The sequence below is a fragment of the Protopterus annectens genome, chromosome 3.part0, assembly GCF_019279795.1.
Source record: "Protopterus annectens isolate FY-2018-M chromosome 3.part0, PAN1.0, whole genome shotgun sequence".
Lineage (NCBI taxonomy): Eukaryota > Metazoa > Chordata > Ceratodontiformes > Protopteridae > Protopterus > Protopterus annectens.
This window is the reverse complement of record NC_056731.1, coordinates 52,549,339-52,565,228: the sequence shown is the minus strand read 5'-3', so window position 1 is coordinate 52,565,228 and position 15,890 is coordinate 52,549,339. Positions and strand designations below refer to the sequence as shown.

General features: G+C 43.2%; 1 protein-coding gene across 5 annotated transcripts in view; it reads left to right on the top strand.

The window, feature by feature from the left end:
- FHOD3 (formin homology 2 domain containing 3) overlaps positions 1-15,890 on the top strand; it is a 3,141,544-nt gene that overhangs the window by 2,375,455 nt on the left and 750,199 nt on the right. For 3 of the 5 annotated variants that reach the window (XM_044064575.1, XM_044064576.1, XM_044064574.1), the window contains exon 11: positions 6,999-7,097. The exons of the other annotated variants lie outside the window; for them this stretch is intronic. In XM_044064575.1, the coding sequence (XP_043920510.1) occupies positions 6,999-7,097 (99 nt within the window). The remainder of the gene's footprint in view (positions 1-6,998; positions 7,098-15,890) is intronic. 5 annotated transcript variants of the gene reach the window in all.

Below are 15,890 nucleotides of genomic sequence, written 5' to 3'. Positions count from 1 at the left end.
TGCTGTAAACTGTATTTTAACATATTGTTTGAAAATTCTTTGCATACTGTATTTTAACATACTGTGTAAAATTTTATTTACTGTGGAGCTTTTCTCCTGGGTCTCCACAAAAAATGGACCTGTGTCCAGTCGGACCATCCCTGTTAACAAATGTAAAATAAAAATAAATGAGCTAAATAAATAAAATAAATGTAACGTTATGGTAAGTGCATGATTTTTTTATTGAAGGAAGAGGCATCTAGTCTAGGAGAAAGTTTTGCCTTGTGTGTAAGTGTTTATATGGAATTGCTTGATTTTCCATTTATCCAAGAGGTATGGCAATGCATTCAGTCTGTCATTTCGGCGGATCACTGCATAGAGTGATTTTGTGTCTAAAGACATTTATTTGAAATGACTTTCTGCTTCTGTTAGCCTTTTTAATATCAAAAGAACGTCTGATATTCACAAGAAGTACCACACAGCTTAGTTTACATCTTTAGACTACTTGTATTTGCTGGTGAGGTTGGATACCTATTTAATGGCCTGATCCATTTTCTGGTAAAATTTGGGAAGTGTGCTGAGAAATAACCACATGTCATGATACTTACAAAATGCCCTACTTGTGCCTTTCTTTATGTCCCATGGTACAGCACTCTTTACAAAAACTTTGGAGGGGGGCAGGAATGTTTTACTACAGTTATGCAGTTTTTAAATGACCCATATGATACTTTAGTTAGTGATTCTATTACTTAAAACATTGATGTGTGATGGGTGGATTGACTCTGGCCCCACCAAACAATGCGAACTTATAAAAGCAGTAGTGGTTTTCCTATTAGTGTTCAAGTTGAAGTGGATGAGGATGCAACCTTTTGGACACGTGGACGAACTGTAATTCAGTAACTGGTGTAACTGATGTTTGTCAAAGAAAGTTGTTGTTAGTGCAATATATATATATATATATATATATATATATATATATATATATATATATATGCATATATATCTGTATGAGTAAGGGTGGTGTAAGCTGGTTGAAGTCCAACTCTAAATTCACGTTTAATTTCAGGGAGTTAGGTGCATGGACTTAAGAATGAATATAACACGCATCATCTGTTCTCCTTGCTTCAACAGCAGCTTTAAGTTCTTATTAGACTGAGTATTCTATTGATAGAGTACTGAAGAACTATTTGGGTAGAGGGCTTCAGATGCCTCACAGAGCAACACATTTCTTTCTTTATGTGCAGATTTCCAGTGCTCTCCTGTTAAAGGTGATGATGTCACCATCACCATTATATCTGCATGCTTTCTGAAGTGCAGGACTTCCATCTGGAGTCATTTGCTGAGTGAAGGCTGACTTGATATCTGTTGCTATTTTTAACATGTTCATTGTATGTTTTTGTTAAAACATTCATGTTTATCTGCTGCTTTTGTGTATGTGTGGAACTGATGTGTGATGTGATTTTGGCAGTTTAACCGTCAGAGGTATTCAATTCATCCTTGTAGTTGTAGACAAGCAGATAGTTTAGAGAGAAAGAAATGGGGTCAACATTTGAATGTTTAAATCTGAAGACAGTTACAGATAAAAAGTATAGGTTTGCAGATGTGCAAATGCAGATATTTAGTGATGAACCTTGCACAAGTAATCATTTATTTTTCTCAGTAACTTTCCTATGTCTAATGGCTAGATTTTGAATGTGCAGTTGTATGTTGATTTGTTTCCCACTGAAATAATAGTAGCAATATTCATTTCTTTTACATATGATTACTGCTTTCTTCCAGCCGCCATATCTCCTTTAATTTATCATCCCATTTGTTTTCTTTGTGTGACAGCCCCTTGTGAGAGACCATCGTCATCCATTTAGCCTGTATACTTTTCTAGCTGTTGGTGTAACTCCCCACCCTCTGACACCTGAAATGTGTACTTCATCATAGGAGGGCTTGCTATGCCCAGCCCTTCATCCCTTCTTGGCATCATGTATACTCCTGGATCTGCCTTCTCGAGGGCTTCAGTTTTGCAGAGCAAAATGCACATTCCCTCTGCTGTATGCTGTACTTTTGCTTCATTATTAGCATCGGTAGGGCAGCATACATGCACACTTTCCTCCCTCCATGATGTGTGCACTGAAACTAACACTTATTCCCACCCTCCCCTGGTCAACTCCTTCAGTGTCCAGGCCACTAACTTAATGCAGGTCATCTGCATTACCACCAGGACAGGCTTCATCCCTCCTTGCCATAGAGATGACTTTGTAGTAACATTAATTTTTATTCATCTTTCAGTGTCTGAAGCCTAAACTGGTGCAGACTTTTTGTCTTTTGTCTGAGGACAGTTTTGAGTCTTACACAGCATCTGTATGGTGAAGTCATTTATGGTACTTATGCTAAGAGTCACCAGTTTGGTGAACCCTTTCCCCTGATATTACATGACCAAAATGTATGGTTTCAGTTACTCAGATGAATGCAAACTGTAGCCACTTTTAAATGTTAAGTGATGATGTACACTGCGCCATATACTAATGCTGTAAGTGTATAATATTATGTCTACAGTTGTATTCTGTATGATCAAATGTTCTTAATGTAGAACTAAAAATACCTGCAAAAAATGTTCAAACGTGCAAAATATTGAAAGCAAATAATCTCGAACTAAAAAGTATCAAGAAAGGAAAACTATTTCCTCTCCTGATATTAATGCTAGCCCCCCCCCCCCCAACATAACACTAGTCTCAAATTCATCTCATAACTGACAGGTTTTTATTAAGGAAAGGTCTAGGGTTAGAGGTGGGGAAATGGAAGTGTTAGGGTTAGGCTTAGCACCCATTACTAAGGACGGTAGAGGGGCCCCTTGCATCACCTTAATAATGGGTGCTAACCCTAATGCTATTCCTTTCCCCAAAACTAACCCTATACCTTACCTTAATAAACACCTTCCCATAACACCTCCAGTACACAAGGCACACTTGCACTCACAGACATGCACAAACATACAGTAAATACAGTGCATCTATCCTGTTACCTAAACCTGACCTAAATCCTGAAATACACATACTTGCACACAAACGTACAATACATATCCCTAACCTACCCCGACCCTAACTCACAAGTACATGCACAAACATGCTCACCCCCTCCAAACTCACTCACCTATCTTGAGAATATATAACTTCGACATTTGCACTACTCAGATATCATGCTATTGAAATTAAACAACAGCCACTGCAGTTGCCAAAGATACTGACATCCAAAAAATGCAGGAATACCACATATATAGGTTTACCTATGAGTCATCAGCAATTTCTTTTTCAGCTCGCCATTTACCAGAAATTTAATTTAGAAAATGGTGAACCTAGAAATCTATAACAATAGAAAAAATCTTTTCTTGAAGGGTGGCAAGCACCCAGCCTACCAAAAATATATATACCAATTCTTTGGTTGCACCACAATAGAGAAAAGGGGAAAAAAACTGAAAAGTGTATTGCCAGCTCACACATCACTTATATGTATGCCTGCCACACACACACTCACACACAAACACACACACACTCACACACAAACACACACACACACACACACACACACATAGATAGCTATAGATATGTGTATAATATACATATATTTCTTAATGCAGAGCTGGGTTTAACTTCTATATGTCCCACTTGCAAACTGAGAACATTTATGTAATTAAGTTAACCAAACTAAAGTTGCTGGGGCAAGCATGAAACATCAGAGGATCCCATTTGGTTTGTAATAACAACATATACTGACTGAAGTGCTGTCAGAATTTTTTTTTAAACACTCGGCTTTCCAGTTTATTTTCTCAAACATGCTAGTTCAAGGTAATAGCTGTTCCAGTTAAATGCCCAAAGTGTTTTAAAGTATTATGTCTTAGTAGCATGACATAGTATAGCAGCAGTTCATAAATCAGAAATACTTTTAGATTTTTTTCATATGATAAAATAGGTAATCCCATGGGAAACAGAAAGTGTCAACATGGTCAGTTAATTACATTGCCTGCCGATTCACATAATCTTTACAAGAACATTAGAACTCATTTTGCTAGTGGAGGTATGACAAATGCTGTCACATGGTTCACATTTCATTCCTTCATCAGGTATTGCTGCCAGAATGCATATGGCCTACCCAGGGTTGCCAGACGTCCCTATTTCGGCGGGACTGTCCCGAGATCAGCAGCCTGATCCTGAGTCCCGCCCTGCCGGTTTAAATCCTGGGCAGCCTCCGCTTTGTTTTTTTGATTGGCCTGTATACCGGCATACGGGCCAATCAAAAATCGCTAAACACGGAGCTTCTTGTGTTTAATGTGGAAGTTCCGCATTAAACGAAGCTCCGTGTTTAGCGATTTTTGATTGGCCCGTATGCAGAGAGGGCCAATCAAAACATCGCAAAACAGAGCTACTTCTGTGTAATGCGGAACTGCGATGTTTCGCATTAAACAGAAGTAGGTCTGTGTTTATGTAGTTTTGATTGGCCCGGGAAGACCTTTTTTTTTTTTTTTTTGTAGTCTTCACTTACAGTGAAAGACCCCTACCTGGCCAGTCGGAAATCTGGCAACCCTGGGCCTACCAGATAAAAATAAAATTTATGTGGGTGTTTTTGGAAGATCTGCTTTGACAAAGAATTTTTTTCTCCACAAAGGTAGTTTCTCTTAAGTCCCAAATCTGTTATTTAAAGCTTAACAGCAGTTTTTTTGTTTTTTCTGATAGCACGGTGGCTTTACTAGAGCTTTGCTTCATTTAACTCGTCAGAAATTGTTCTTGTTGTAATATTTAGTGACCAAGATGCTGCTGGAAAGACTAGAATAGGTATGGGAACATATCAGCCGACTAACAGCATTCTAAACATATGGAGAAGCCCCAAGTCTGATTTGTCCAAACTGGTTTCAGCGATAGTGGAATTTTTCTCAGTTCTTCACTGTTGGGTGACCTTAGAGTTGGCATATTTATAATTTTGTGGGTTTGTAAGGGTGTCTTCCCATGGTGTTGGCCCACATAGCACCACTGGGCGGGTGTTAATTACACATTATACAAGACCCTCCATTAATATTCCAAAATGTGCACGCTGACTGGTCAGCATGCACTTTGTAAATCAGAGTTATACTAATGGAAAAAGGCCCGGTCGCCCGGACTTTTTCCATTAGTATAGCTCTTTTTTTACAGCAATGGAGAATGTAAGATGATCGTTGCTTTTAACACACTGTCTCGCTATGTTAAACGAGTTTAACATAGCATGACAGCTTTAATAAAAGTAACGGAGATCTTCCTACCTCTGTTGCTTTTTTTAAACTGTCTCGCTATGTTAAACTCCTTTAACATAGTGAAACACTTTGTAAAAAGCAATGGAGATCTTGCTTTCTCCGTTGCTTTTTTTAAAGCTGTCTCGCTATATTAAATGGGTTTAACATAGTGAGACAGCTTTAAAAAAAGCAACGGAGATTCTCCATTGCTTTTGTTAAAGCTGTCTCGCTATGTTAAACTCCTTTAACATAGTGAGACAGTTTGTAAAAAAGCAACAGAGATTGCTTTCTCCATTGCTTCCACCCACAGCTCTGATGTACTGCGTAAGCATACGCATGCGCAGTACATCAGAACTGCCGCAGAATACCAGACAGCTACGGAAGGGCAGCAAGGAGGCATTATACAATGCCATTATTTAAGAAAAGTAATTATTTTTTTTCTTAAATAATGTCATTATATGATAGCAATATCCCACTTCTGGGTGTGGGTAATGCTGGATTTACCCACGGTTGTCTTTGTTTGGCCACTCGGGCTTCACCTTTGTGACCAAACCACACCAACCGTGGGTAAATCCAGCATTACCCACACCCAGGTGTGGGTTATTGTTATATTATCACACACCCAGTTGGGCATTATTGCTTACATATTCTGCAGCTGATATGCTCTTTTAGATATGATGTCAAGGAGGATACCCTTAATAATTATTCTTTTTCAAATTTTTTAGAAAAGTCTTTTTTGCTAAAGTATGTTGCAGTATATGTGGAATTACTCAGATTTCTTAAAAATACGTTTCTTGTGTAATGGTTCAGTGACTGGATCATTTCAGATGCGTGCAATGACTTTGTGTTTGCCATGATGGAGAGTGTACATTTAATGTGCATTGATCATCAACTGTTATATTGCTGGATAAGATGTATGAGTAGCCTGTGGCAACCTTAGTTTAATATTTTGGACAGAGTATTCAGTGTGTCTGGTGGAACAATTAAATCTTTATTTTGCTCACTACCAAACTATTGAACAAGCTGGTAAATGAGAGGAAGGCTGAATTTGGGCAAAAGACTGTCTGTGTCAGTCATTTCCGCTATAGCTGATAGGCTGGGCAAATGAAAGCATAACAAGAGGCTAGGCACTTCATTAAGGTTTTACGTCTAAGTTGTGCTCTTGTAGTCTATTTTTATTGAGCTTAATTTCAGTTAAAAAAGAAGTCTGATGAAGTCCATTGTGAGTGAAAAGACAAAAGCGCTTGGTAATAATACATATTTTTAGAGTTATCTGGTGGAGTGGACTGTTTGTTTTTTTTATTTGCAGTCAGCGGGACATTTTTGGAAATGCGGTTTTGTTTTTATTTATAGTTAACATAAATTACTGTAATATGGCATACAGCTCTAAGTTAAAAGCCTCACCACAGAATATCAGATGACTCAGAGGCTAGAGGAAATATCTCTAACTCACCTTCTACAGCAAACTATAATAATGTATGCTTCCTTGAACCCATGGTTCACTGTGGCGCATTATACATATAGTTATACATACATGCATACATACATACACACATACGTGCACACATACATACAATGGTGCAACTGAACTTTACTGTCTGTCATCATACAATGCATTATCCTTTCTTCTTTCTTTTGTCCACATATGTACAGCACATTCATGTTTCTCTGCTTTTATTACATTCATTTTCATCTCTCATTCATTCTTTATCTTGTTATGTCATTCCTTTTTTCCTTTCATGCCCTTTCCTTTCCTTTTCATGCAAAACAGAGAGGAAGAGTCCGAAGAAGAGGAAGCTCAACAGCCAGTTACAGAACCTAATACAGAGGATGAGGGAGATGAAGATCCATCCAGACAGGTCCAAGCCAGGTACCAGGATGTAGTTAACTCCTTCCCAGCCACACCCATAGAACCACTGAACCTCTTCCCCACCTGCACTCTAGTATTTTTATTGCACTATAAGCATGTAGTGTATAGTAGGTGTCATGTGAAAAATACTTTCCAGGGTTTCATAGAATTATTATGGCACATATATAATAATTTGATTCCCTCGAAAAGTAGTCAACATGCTTTTCTCCTGGCTTTTTGATTATAGCAGTCTATGCTAAGATATTTTTAACATTGTAGTAAAATAACATTATGCTGTCAATATCATTTACTAAATCATTTCTTGTACATGTTTTTTATGTTTTATAGGTAGGCAATTACAAAGTGAAAAGGCTGCATTGAAGATTAACTTGATGTTTTATAGCTGTTTTGGTGGTTCTCTGAACTTAGGCATTGTGTGCTGAAAATCCTCTTGCTAGAGTTTCTTTTTCACACCTTCATCTGGTGCCTTTGCTTCAGTTTATCTCAGATCTTCAGAGAGGAATTAAAAAAATAAAAACAGAAACAGATATGTCAAAAGATAAAAAGTAGCATGGATGACAAGAAAATTGAAAAAGGTATGGAAAGAGCTAGACAAGTGCAAACAACCATGATTACTAGTAAATAATTTTGTACACTGCTACCATGTTTTCCATTGCAGCAGCAAATCCTAAGTCTGTCATTTCTATTTTGACCTGTTAATGTGAGACAGGAAGTGCAAGTCATTGCAGCTAATTTTTACAGGGTATCTCCACATGCATAGAACAACTGCTGCACTAAAACTTGCAGATGACTGTACCCTCATCTTTTATGCCAGCCCTACAGAGACTGCTCATCTGAAAATACCTAAAGAATTTACTATGCCTTGGCATTGATTTAATATCAGTTATCTAGTATCAAATTCTGAAAAACAAAGCTGTGCTATTTGGCCCCAAAACATTGTCTGACAAAAGAAAAGATTAATAATGCAACAATAAATGACAAATGCATCAGGTTTATAGATGTTAAATTCCTGAACATCCTAGTTTATCAAAATGTGTAAATTAAGAATTCTCTATTAACATAGTCATATCCAAAGTACGTCACAGATAAGTACCTTGTAGGGTTCCAGGTAATACAGACAGACAGATAATTTTCACAGTGTGGGACCCGGATATGTATCCAACTTCAACAAAGATTTATTTATTTTTTTAGAATTCTTCAGCACATGCAGTGCAAGGCATGATGTGTAGCAGAGGTGCCAGGCAGAACTCAGCACTTTACTAACCTTCGACTTCTAGGATGGCTTGCACTTAAAGGAAAAGGTTAGGGTGTTCACAGCTGTTTCTTGCTGGCAAACCTACCTCCAGGGACCATTGCTCCCTTTTCAGACAGAAGCTTAGCAAGCACTAGTCTGTCATGAGCTTAAAGCATCTGGATAATGTGTACTAGCTTTCCCAAGAACACTACAAACAATTCCAATTATGGACTGTTAACTGTGGCATCTCCTCTTAATGGAAATGGCTTCTACAAACCTGTACAGCTGCCAAAGCTATGTTTGTTTCAAAAGTGCGTGAACGTATGCTGTTGCAATTTACATATAAATCTAGTTGGCCTTTCTAGATGACTGTCCCCTTAGATTTTGGATTCCTAAGACTTCCCGGGCCTCCCTGCCTTTGAATTCATTTCAAATTCTATGGCATTTTTTTCAAGCCTCTTGTGAGTTATAAGTGCAATCTTTTAAACAGAGGAAGACAGGAGGTACACTGCCCATGGTTCACCCATGAAAGAAGACTATTATCTAGTCTTAATACTTCAGATTAATTTTGTTGTAGGTTTTCTCATTTGGTTGCAGGACTCGAGAATGTTTGTTGGTCATTGATCTCAAAATTAAAGAAAAAATACTGTTTCAAGCTCCCATGATCTCTTAGAATATCATTGAAGCCAAATCATGTTTGCTGCAGTCATTAATTATATGTTGTATGTTTTTTGTTTGTTTGCTTTTTTCTTTATATTGTTCTATTAAGTAAAGCTGTTTGCAGGAAATGCATTTGCCAGTCCTGTGTAGGTACATGAAAAGAACCATTGTAATTTTCATGAAACTGCCAGAAATGTCAACTTCTTTCCTCTCATCTACTCACAACCTTGCCCAATTTCTTAACATTTTACCCTGCATTTAAAACCTTTTCACTTGCTGTCCTTTGTCCTTGGGAATCATTGTTGTATCTTCTGTCTTGACATTGTTCTTTAGTTTAACAGGAAACACAGAAGTACACAGTAGCACAGTGTTAGTGTTGTTGTCTCACAGTTTTTTATTTGGTGGTCAGCTAGGTTGCCTTATGTGCAGAATCTGTAAGTCCTCGTTTTGTCTACATATTTATTTCTGGGTGGTCCACTTCCTCTCACATCCCTTACTACTGCCGGTGAATTGAGGAGCCTCTCCATTAACAATAGGTGTGGGTGCCATATGTGAGAGATGGCTCCCTTTTGGAAGTGCGAGGCTCAAACTGTGATTTTTAAGTTTGGAAGTTAAACTGCAATTCTGATCAAAAACAATGAATTCTGAATCTCACTGTCACACTTTCTAGAAGCTCCTCTAACCACCACAACATGGGTACTGTGCCCCTACACCCCCTGGTACTAATCTATACTATCATTGTTTTATCTCAGAAAATGGAGAATTATTCTAAGATGGTATAGTTTCATATTCACTATCCATTCTCCACAACAGCCCTTAAATTTTCACTGCTACAAAGATTGTGGCTACAGTTGATAGACTTTCAGCAGGGTGTGTGTGTGTGTGTGTGTGTGTGTGTGTGTGTGTGTGTGTGTGTGTGTGTGTGTGCGTGTTCTACTGCAAACTAACATCCTTTTTGGGATTAGTTTCCAGCCTTACATTCAGCATATGTCGGGATAGGATACAGCTCCCCTGCAAACCTTATTTAGATAAAGAAAGTAATCAAAAATAAATGAATGAATTATTAAAAAACTAAAGAGCAAACAAGATAAAATTAAATTATTTAAAATAAATATAGCCACTTCCCTTCCCCGTGATTGAATGATAAGTGCGTGATTTCTATTAAGAGTTGAATTTTTTCAAATGCACCTCCTAGAACACTGTTTCCCATAATGCATTGCTTCCCAAGAGGTTTCTGTTTTTGCACCGTCAGTAACAGAATGTTTTGAGGCCCTGTATTTTTTCTCTGGAATTATGTAAGCATGACGTTAGTATATAAAAGTGAGACATGTTTTGGGAGCAGGTGAGGCTTGCCCCCTGAAAATAATTATTGATCTGAAGTAGCTGACTTCATTTGGGCATCAACCTATGGGTCTTCGGATCCATATCGGATCCGAGCTGGCAGTTTCCAACAGCAGAGATCCGAGCTCCAAGCTCCTCCCCTACCCATAATCCCCTGCCAACCCTACCTGACCTCAGATCTAGTTTGCCGCGGTTGAAGCCAGCAGCTTGATCCTTGAGTTCCAGGCGTTAGTCAAGAACTGTGAGAGAATTTTGACCCTTTTTCTTACCTTTTCTGTTACAAAAAGACTGTTGTGTGTGTGTTTAGCATTCCCTTGTAGTTTTTTACCTTTAATTTTAATGTTAGCTTACCCCCCCCCTCGTGAGAGCGTTAGGGCGTGTGTCTGTGTGTGGTTGAGGCCTAGTGTGTGTGTTCTCCTTTCCAGTGATGTCTGAGGCCCCAAAGATATTTTTTTCTAAATGTACCGAGTGTGGCCATAAGCTATCCCCAGCGGATGGCCACACTCAGTGCATATTGTGCCTTGGGGTTGAACACCTCTACTCTGGATGCGCTATTTGCGCAGTGTTCAACCCCAGGGCACTTAAGGACCGGAGGTCGAAGTTGATTCTGGTGGGACTTTTGCCCCCGGACTTGGCTCTGACCTCCGTTCTCCCAGTGGCACCTGTCGCAGCTGCGGCAGTACCCATGACTGCTTCCCTTCCCCTGGCCAGGACTCAACCTCTCACCTTGGGCCAGGAGGATAGGGAAGCCAGGAAAGAGAAGCGAAGAGAGAAGCACCATAAGCGGCGGGCCGAGGCTTCTACATCGGCCCCGCCAGCTAAGCGGGCTTCTCCCTCCAAGACCTCCGAGCCTTCTCCTTCCTGGATCCAGTCACCTTGTTTCTCACCGGGACCGGAGGAGGAGGAGGAGGAGGCCCAATCTCCCTCGAGGTCATCAAGGCGGCACTCCTGTCCCACCTTGGTGGCCTGCTCTAGGTCTACAAGAAGCCTAACAGATGCAGATTTGGACAGGATGATGAGAAGATTCCTCCAGGCCCAACTGCAGATGGGAGTGCTCTTGCCTCCCCCCTCTCCGTTGGGGAGCTCGACCCCTTTTTTCGCCCCAATCGCTCCTTCACCAACCCGCTTTCCAGGTTTGGAGTCCTCGGAGCTGAGCAGTGTTGGAGCCGGGGATGTGTCGGCGCCGATAGTATCGGGTACTTCGGCGCCGACAGCGCCCTCGAGTCTGTCGGGTCCCTTTTCGGTGGATCCGAGCTCTCGGAGCTGAGAGCTGAGCTTCGGATCCGAGGGTGTCAGTCTGCCTTCAGCTCCAGCCAGGTCAGAGCATACTGGCCCGTCGGATCCGATAGCGTCGGCTCCGGCCCCGATCTGCTCATGGGATCCGAGGGAGGGTTTGCTCTCGGATCCCAGAGAGAGCAGCTCTCCTTTGGCTTTCAATGTGGTGGAGAGGGCTCTGTCGAGGGATTCCAGGCCCCCGGCCACAGCTATGGCTCCGCCCCACACTCCCTCTCAGTTGGCTTCGGCTTCCATCACCCGGTCCCAGGAACAGCCTGCTCTAATGTCCCAGGTAGTTCCCTTGTTGGGACATGATGAGCCTGGTGAGGCCTCCTCAGACAGCCCTCCCGAGGAGGTCCCTCACAAGCGCAAGTGCAAAAGGAGGCACTTGGACTCCCCTGAGTCCTTAACCGAGGACACAGATTTGGAGGAAGGGGAAGGCTCCCCAAGATCACCCCCCGAAGACGTCTCCTTCGGAGACATCATGGAGATGCACAGGATAAGAGGAGGGTGGTCCTCCCCAAAGCCTACCTCAGACGAATCTGTGTTCCTGGAGGCGTTTGAAGCAGGCCCGTCTACCTCTTGGGTGTCCCCTCTGGCCGACCCCCTGGTAGACATGATCACTACCAGGGCGTGGAAGGAACCGGACACTGTGGAGCCCATCCCAAAGAGACCTGATAGGATCCTTAGTCCCCCCTCCGACAGAGTGCACTGGAGTAAGGGATCCCCAGTAGATGCCATGTTGGTGGTGGCAGCCACCAAGAGGGAACTGGCCCAAGAAAGTCCCTTGGTCCATCCTCCTAGCAAGGAGTCTCAGGCGATGAACCAGCTTGGGAAGTGAGTCTTCAGTTCAGCTACCTTCTCGGTAAGGTCACTGGACTACATGGCACATGTCATACGGCTCCAGCGAGACGTTATCAAAGAGTACGCTGGGTCACCCCCGGAGTTTATGTCGGCGGAGGGCAAGCAGGTGTACTCTGCCCAAATGGCCACTCTTCGGTCGATTTCCAATACCTCTATGTGGCTACTATCCCATGCTATGGAGGGAGCTGCTAGAGCTAGCGGAGCGGGTGTCGTCATGAGGCGTCAGGCATGGCTCCGACACTGTGATTTCACAGAAGCCTTTAAGGCATCTTTCGCTAATGCCCCATTCGATGGTTCTGCCCTCTTTGGCAAAACCGTACACAAAACATTAGTCCAGAGTGAGAAGGACGGGAAGACGTTGTCTGCCATCAAAGTCCGCTTCTCTGCTCCCCAGAGGTCCTTCTTCAAGAACCAAAAGGGACAGAAGAAGATGTGGTTCCAGAAGTCGCAACAGTGCCGTGATGCTCCGGACACCCAGTCCTTCCGAGGCAGTGGAGGACAGGGTGGACACCGCCCTAGGGGCAGAGGGGGTCCGAGGAGTTTTGGGTCCAGAGAATCATTCTCTGATTGGCCCACACAGCAACCCTGAGGGGTTACCCAACTGCTCCACTCTGGAGGCAGTCGGGGGGCGCTTTTTGAGGCACCTGGCAGCTTGGGTGTCCATCATGACAGATCGCTGGGTGCTTATCATATCCAGAGGTTACCAAATTCCGTTTCTTCATCCCCCTCACAATCCCAGATTCCTCCCCAATGTTCCCCCCGATCAGAGGGAGGCCGCGGCTACAGAAATCCAGCAGCTGCTAGACAAAAGAGCCATTCAGCATGTCCCCCCAGACCAGTCCGGATTGGGCTTTTACTCCAGGTTCTTCTTGGTGCCAAAAAAGATGGGGGACTTAAGGCCAATCCTCGATCTATCCCTCTTGAATCTGTCAGTAACCAAGGAAAAGTTCCGGATGGTCACACTTCAATCCATTCTCCCCCTCTTGCAGGAGAACGACTGGATGTGCTCTACAGACCTCAAGGATGCGTACTACCACATCTTGATGGACAGATGCTCCAGGAGGTTCATTCGCTTCTGGCTAGGAGCCAGTCATTACCAATTCAGTGTCCTTCCCTTTGGTCTCACCACAGCCCCCAGGGTGTTTACCAAGGTTTTGTCAGTGATAGCAGCCCACCTGAGACTCAAGGGAATTCAGGTCTTTCCCTACCTGGACGACTGGCTCCTGACCTTCCCCCACAAGGCATCTACTCTGCACGGCCAGGGACTCTTTTCTCTGTCTAGCTCCCCAGCTGGGGATCACAGTCAATCTAGGAAAATCTTCCCTTCTGCTGACACAAATCATAGACTTCATCGGGGCCAGATTGGATACAAGCCAGCTCCTAGCCCTCTTGACTTCAGACCGGCTTCAAACTCTGAGACTCCATGTGCGGGCCATCCTTCAATCCCCAGCTCCTTCAGCAGCGTTGGTCCTGAGGGCCCTAGGGTTGATGGCGGCTGCCATCAACCTGCTGCCCATGGCACGTTTGAACATGAGGGTCCTGCAGTGGACCCTCCAAGTCCAATGGTCCTTCCTGCATTACCCTCTAAACCATCCCATAAGCCTCAGCAGGGTTTGCAGGAAGGCCCTTCTGTGGTGGCTCCAGTCCCCGGACCTCCTCAAAGGTCGGCCCTTTGCTATGCCCCATCCCCCAACCACGATGACCACAGACATCTCTCGCCTTGGATGGGGGGGGGGGCATTGTCTAGGCAGGACAGTCCAAGGTACGTGGAACCACACGGAGACCTCGCTGCATATCAATATCCTGTTGGCGTTGCAAGCACTCCAGAGCCTTCTTCCCATTGGGACTATTGGAGTCCAGAAGGACAACATGTCGGTAGTCTGGTATATCAACAAACAAGGGGGAACCAGGCCCTATCCACTTTGCTGAGAGGCCATGAGAGTGTGGGAATGGGCAATCTCCACCATCCACTTTCTCATAGCGATGCACATTCCGGGATGGTCCAACATCCTTGTGGACAGACTGAGTCACACGATTCTATCGCCATACAAGTGGTCTCTGAATCCCGAAGTAGCGAGACAAATATTCTCCAAATGGGGTCAACCTTGTTGCGATCTTTTCGCTTCTCCCTCAAACAGAAGTGCAGTGACTACTTTGCTCTAATTCCCCCACCCGGGAAATCCCCCCGAGATGCTGTTCTACATGCTTGGCCACCCGGTCTCCTCTATGCTTACCCTCCTCTTCCTCTAATGCTGAAGTTCTTACAGAAAGCCAGACGGCTGGGAAGCAGAATAATCCTCATTGCCCCATTCTGGCCTCATCAGGCTTGGTCCCCTTATCTACGGTCTCATCTAGTGAATCCTGCCTGGATTCTGGATCCCATACCGGATCTGATCTCACACCCGTTAGACCTTCCGACCCCGGATCTGGACAATCTGAAGCTCACGGCTTGGTTGCTCCAGTTCCACTTCTAGCTAGGACTCCCGGTATCTCTTCCCCGGTCAAAGCTATCTTAGTGGTGGCCCACAAGCCCTCTACTAGAAGGCTTTATGATAGCAAATGGAAATGGTTTTCTATTTGGATGGAGCAACAAAACTTAGACCCCTTTATGGCTCCGTTACCTGCGGTGTTAGACTTTTTGTCAGGACTTTTTGACCAAGGAGTCAGCTCTTCCATGGTCAGAGTTCAGCTGGCAGCAATTTCGCATTATCACGTGGGGAGTGACCTAGGCCCTTTGATCTCTTCCAGATTGTGTAAGGCCTTTTTGAAGGGTACCTTTCTACTGAGACCCCCGGTGAAGGATGTAGTCCCTCCTTGGGATTTAGTGCTTGTGCTCCAGGCTTTGACAGCTCTTCCCTTTGAGCCTGCAGCTTCAGTGGATCTTAAACTATTATCCTGGAAAACAGCATTTCTCATCGCTATCACTTTGGCCAGAAGGGTCTCTGAACTACAAGCCCTTTCCGCCAAGCCACCATATTTGACCTTTCACAAAGATAGGGTATCCCTCAGGACCAATCCCTCTTTTCTTCCTAGGATGGCTTCCGAATCAAATATCAATCAGACTATTAATCTACCTGTCTTTTTTTCCAATTACCAAAACAAAGGCGAATACAAGTTGCACTCATTGGATGTTCATAGACAACTACGTTTCTTTTTACACAGAACAGCTGGTCATAGCCAATCAGACGAGCTGTTTATTTCCTTTGCTAAATCTAATTTTGGAAAATCCGTTTCAAAAGTCACACTGTCCAGATGCATTTCACAGTGTATTCTACTAGCATATGAAAGTTCAGGCCGGCCCGCACCCCAGGGAGTCCACGCCCATTCTACTAGGTCAATTTCCACATCTGCTGCATTTTGTTCTAGAGTCTCATTGGATGAAATTTGTTTGGCAGCCACTTGGGCTTCATCTCATACCT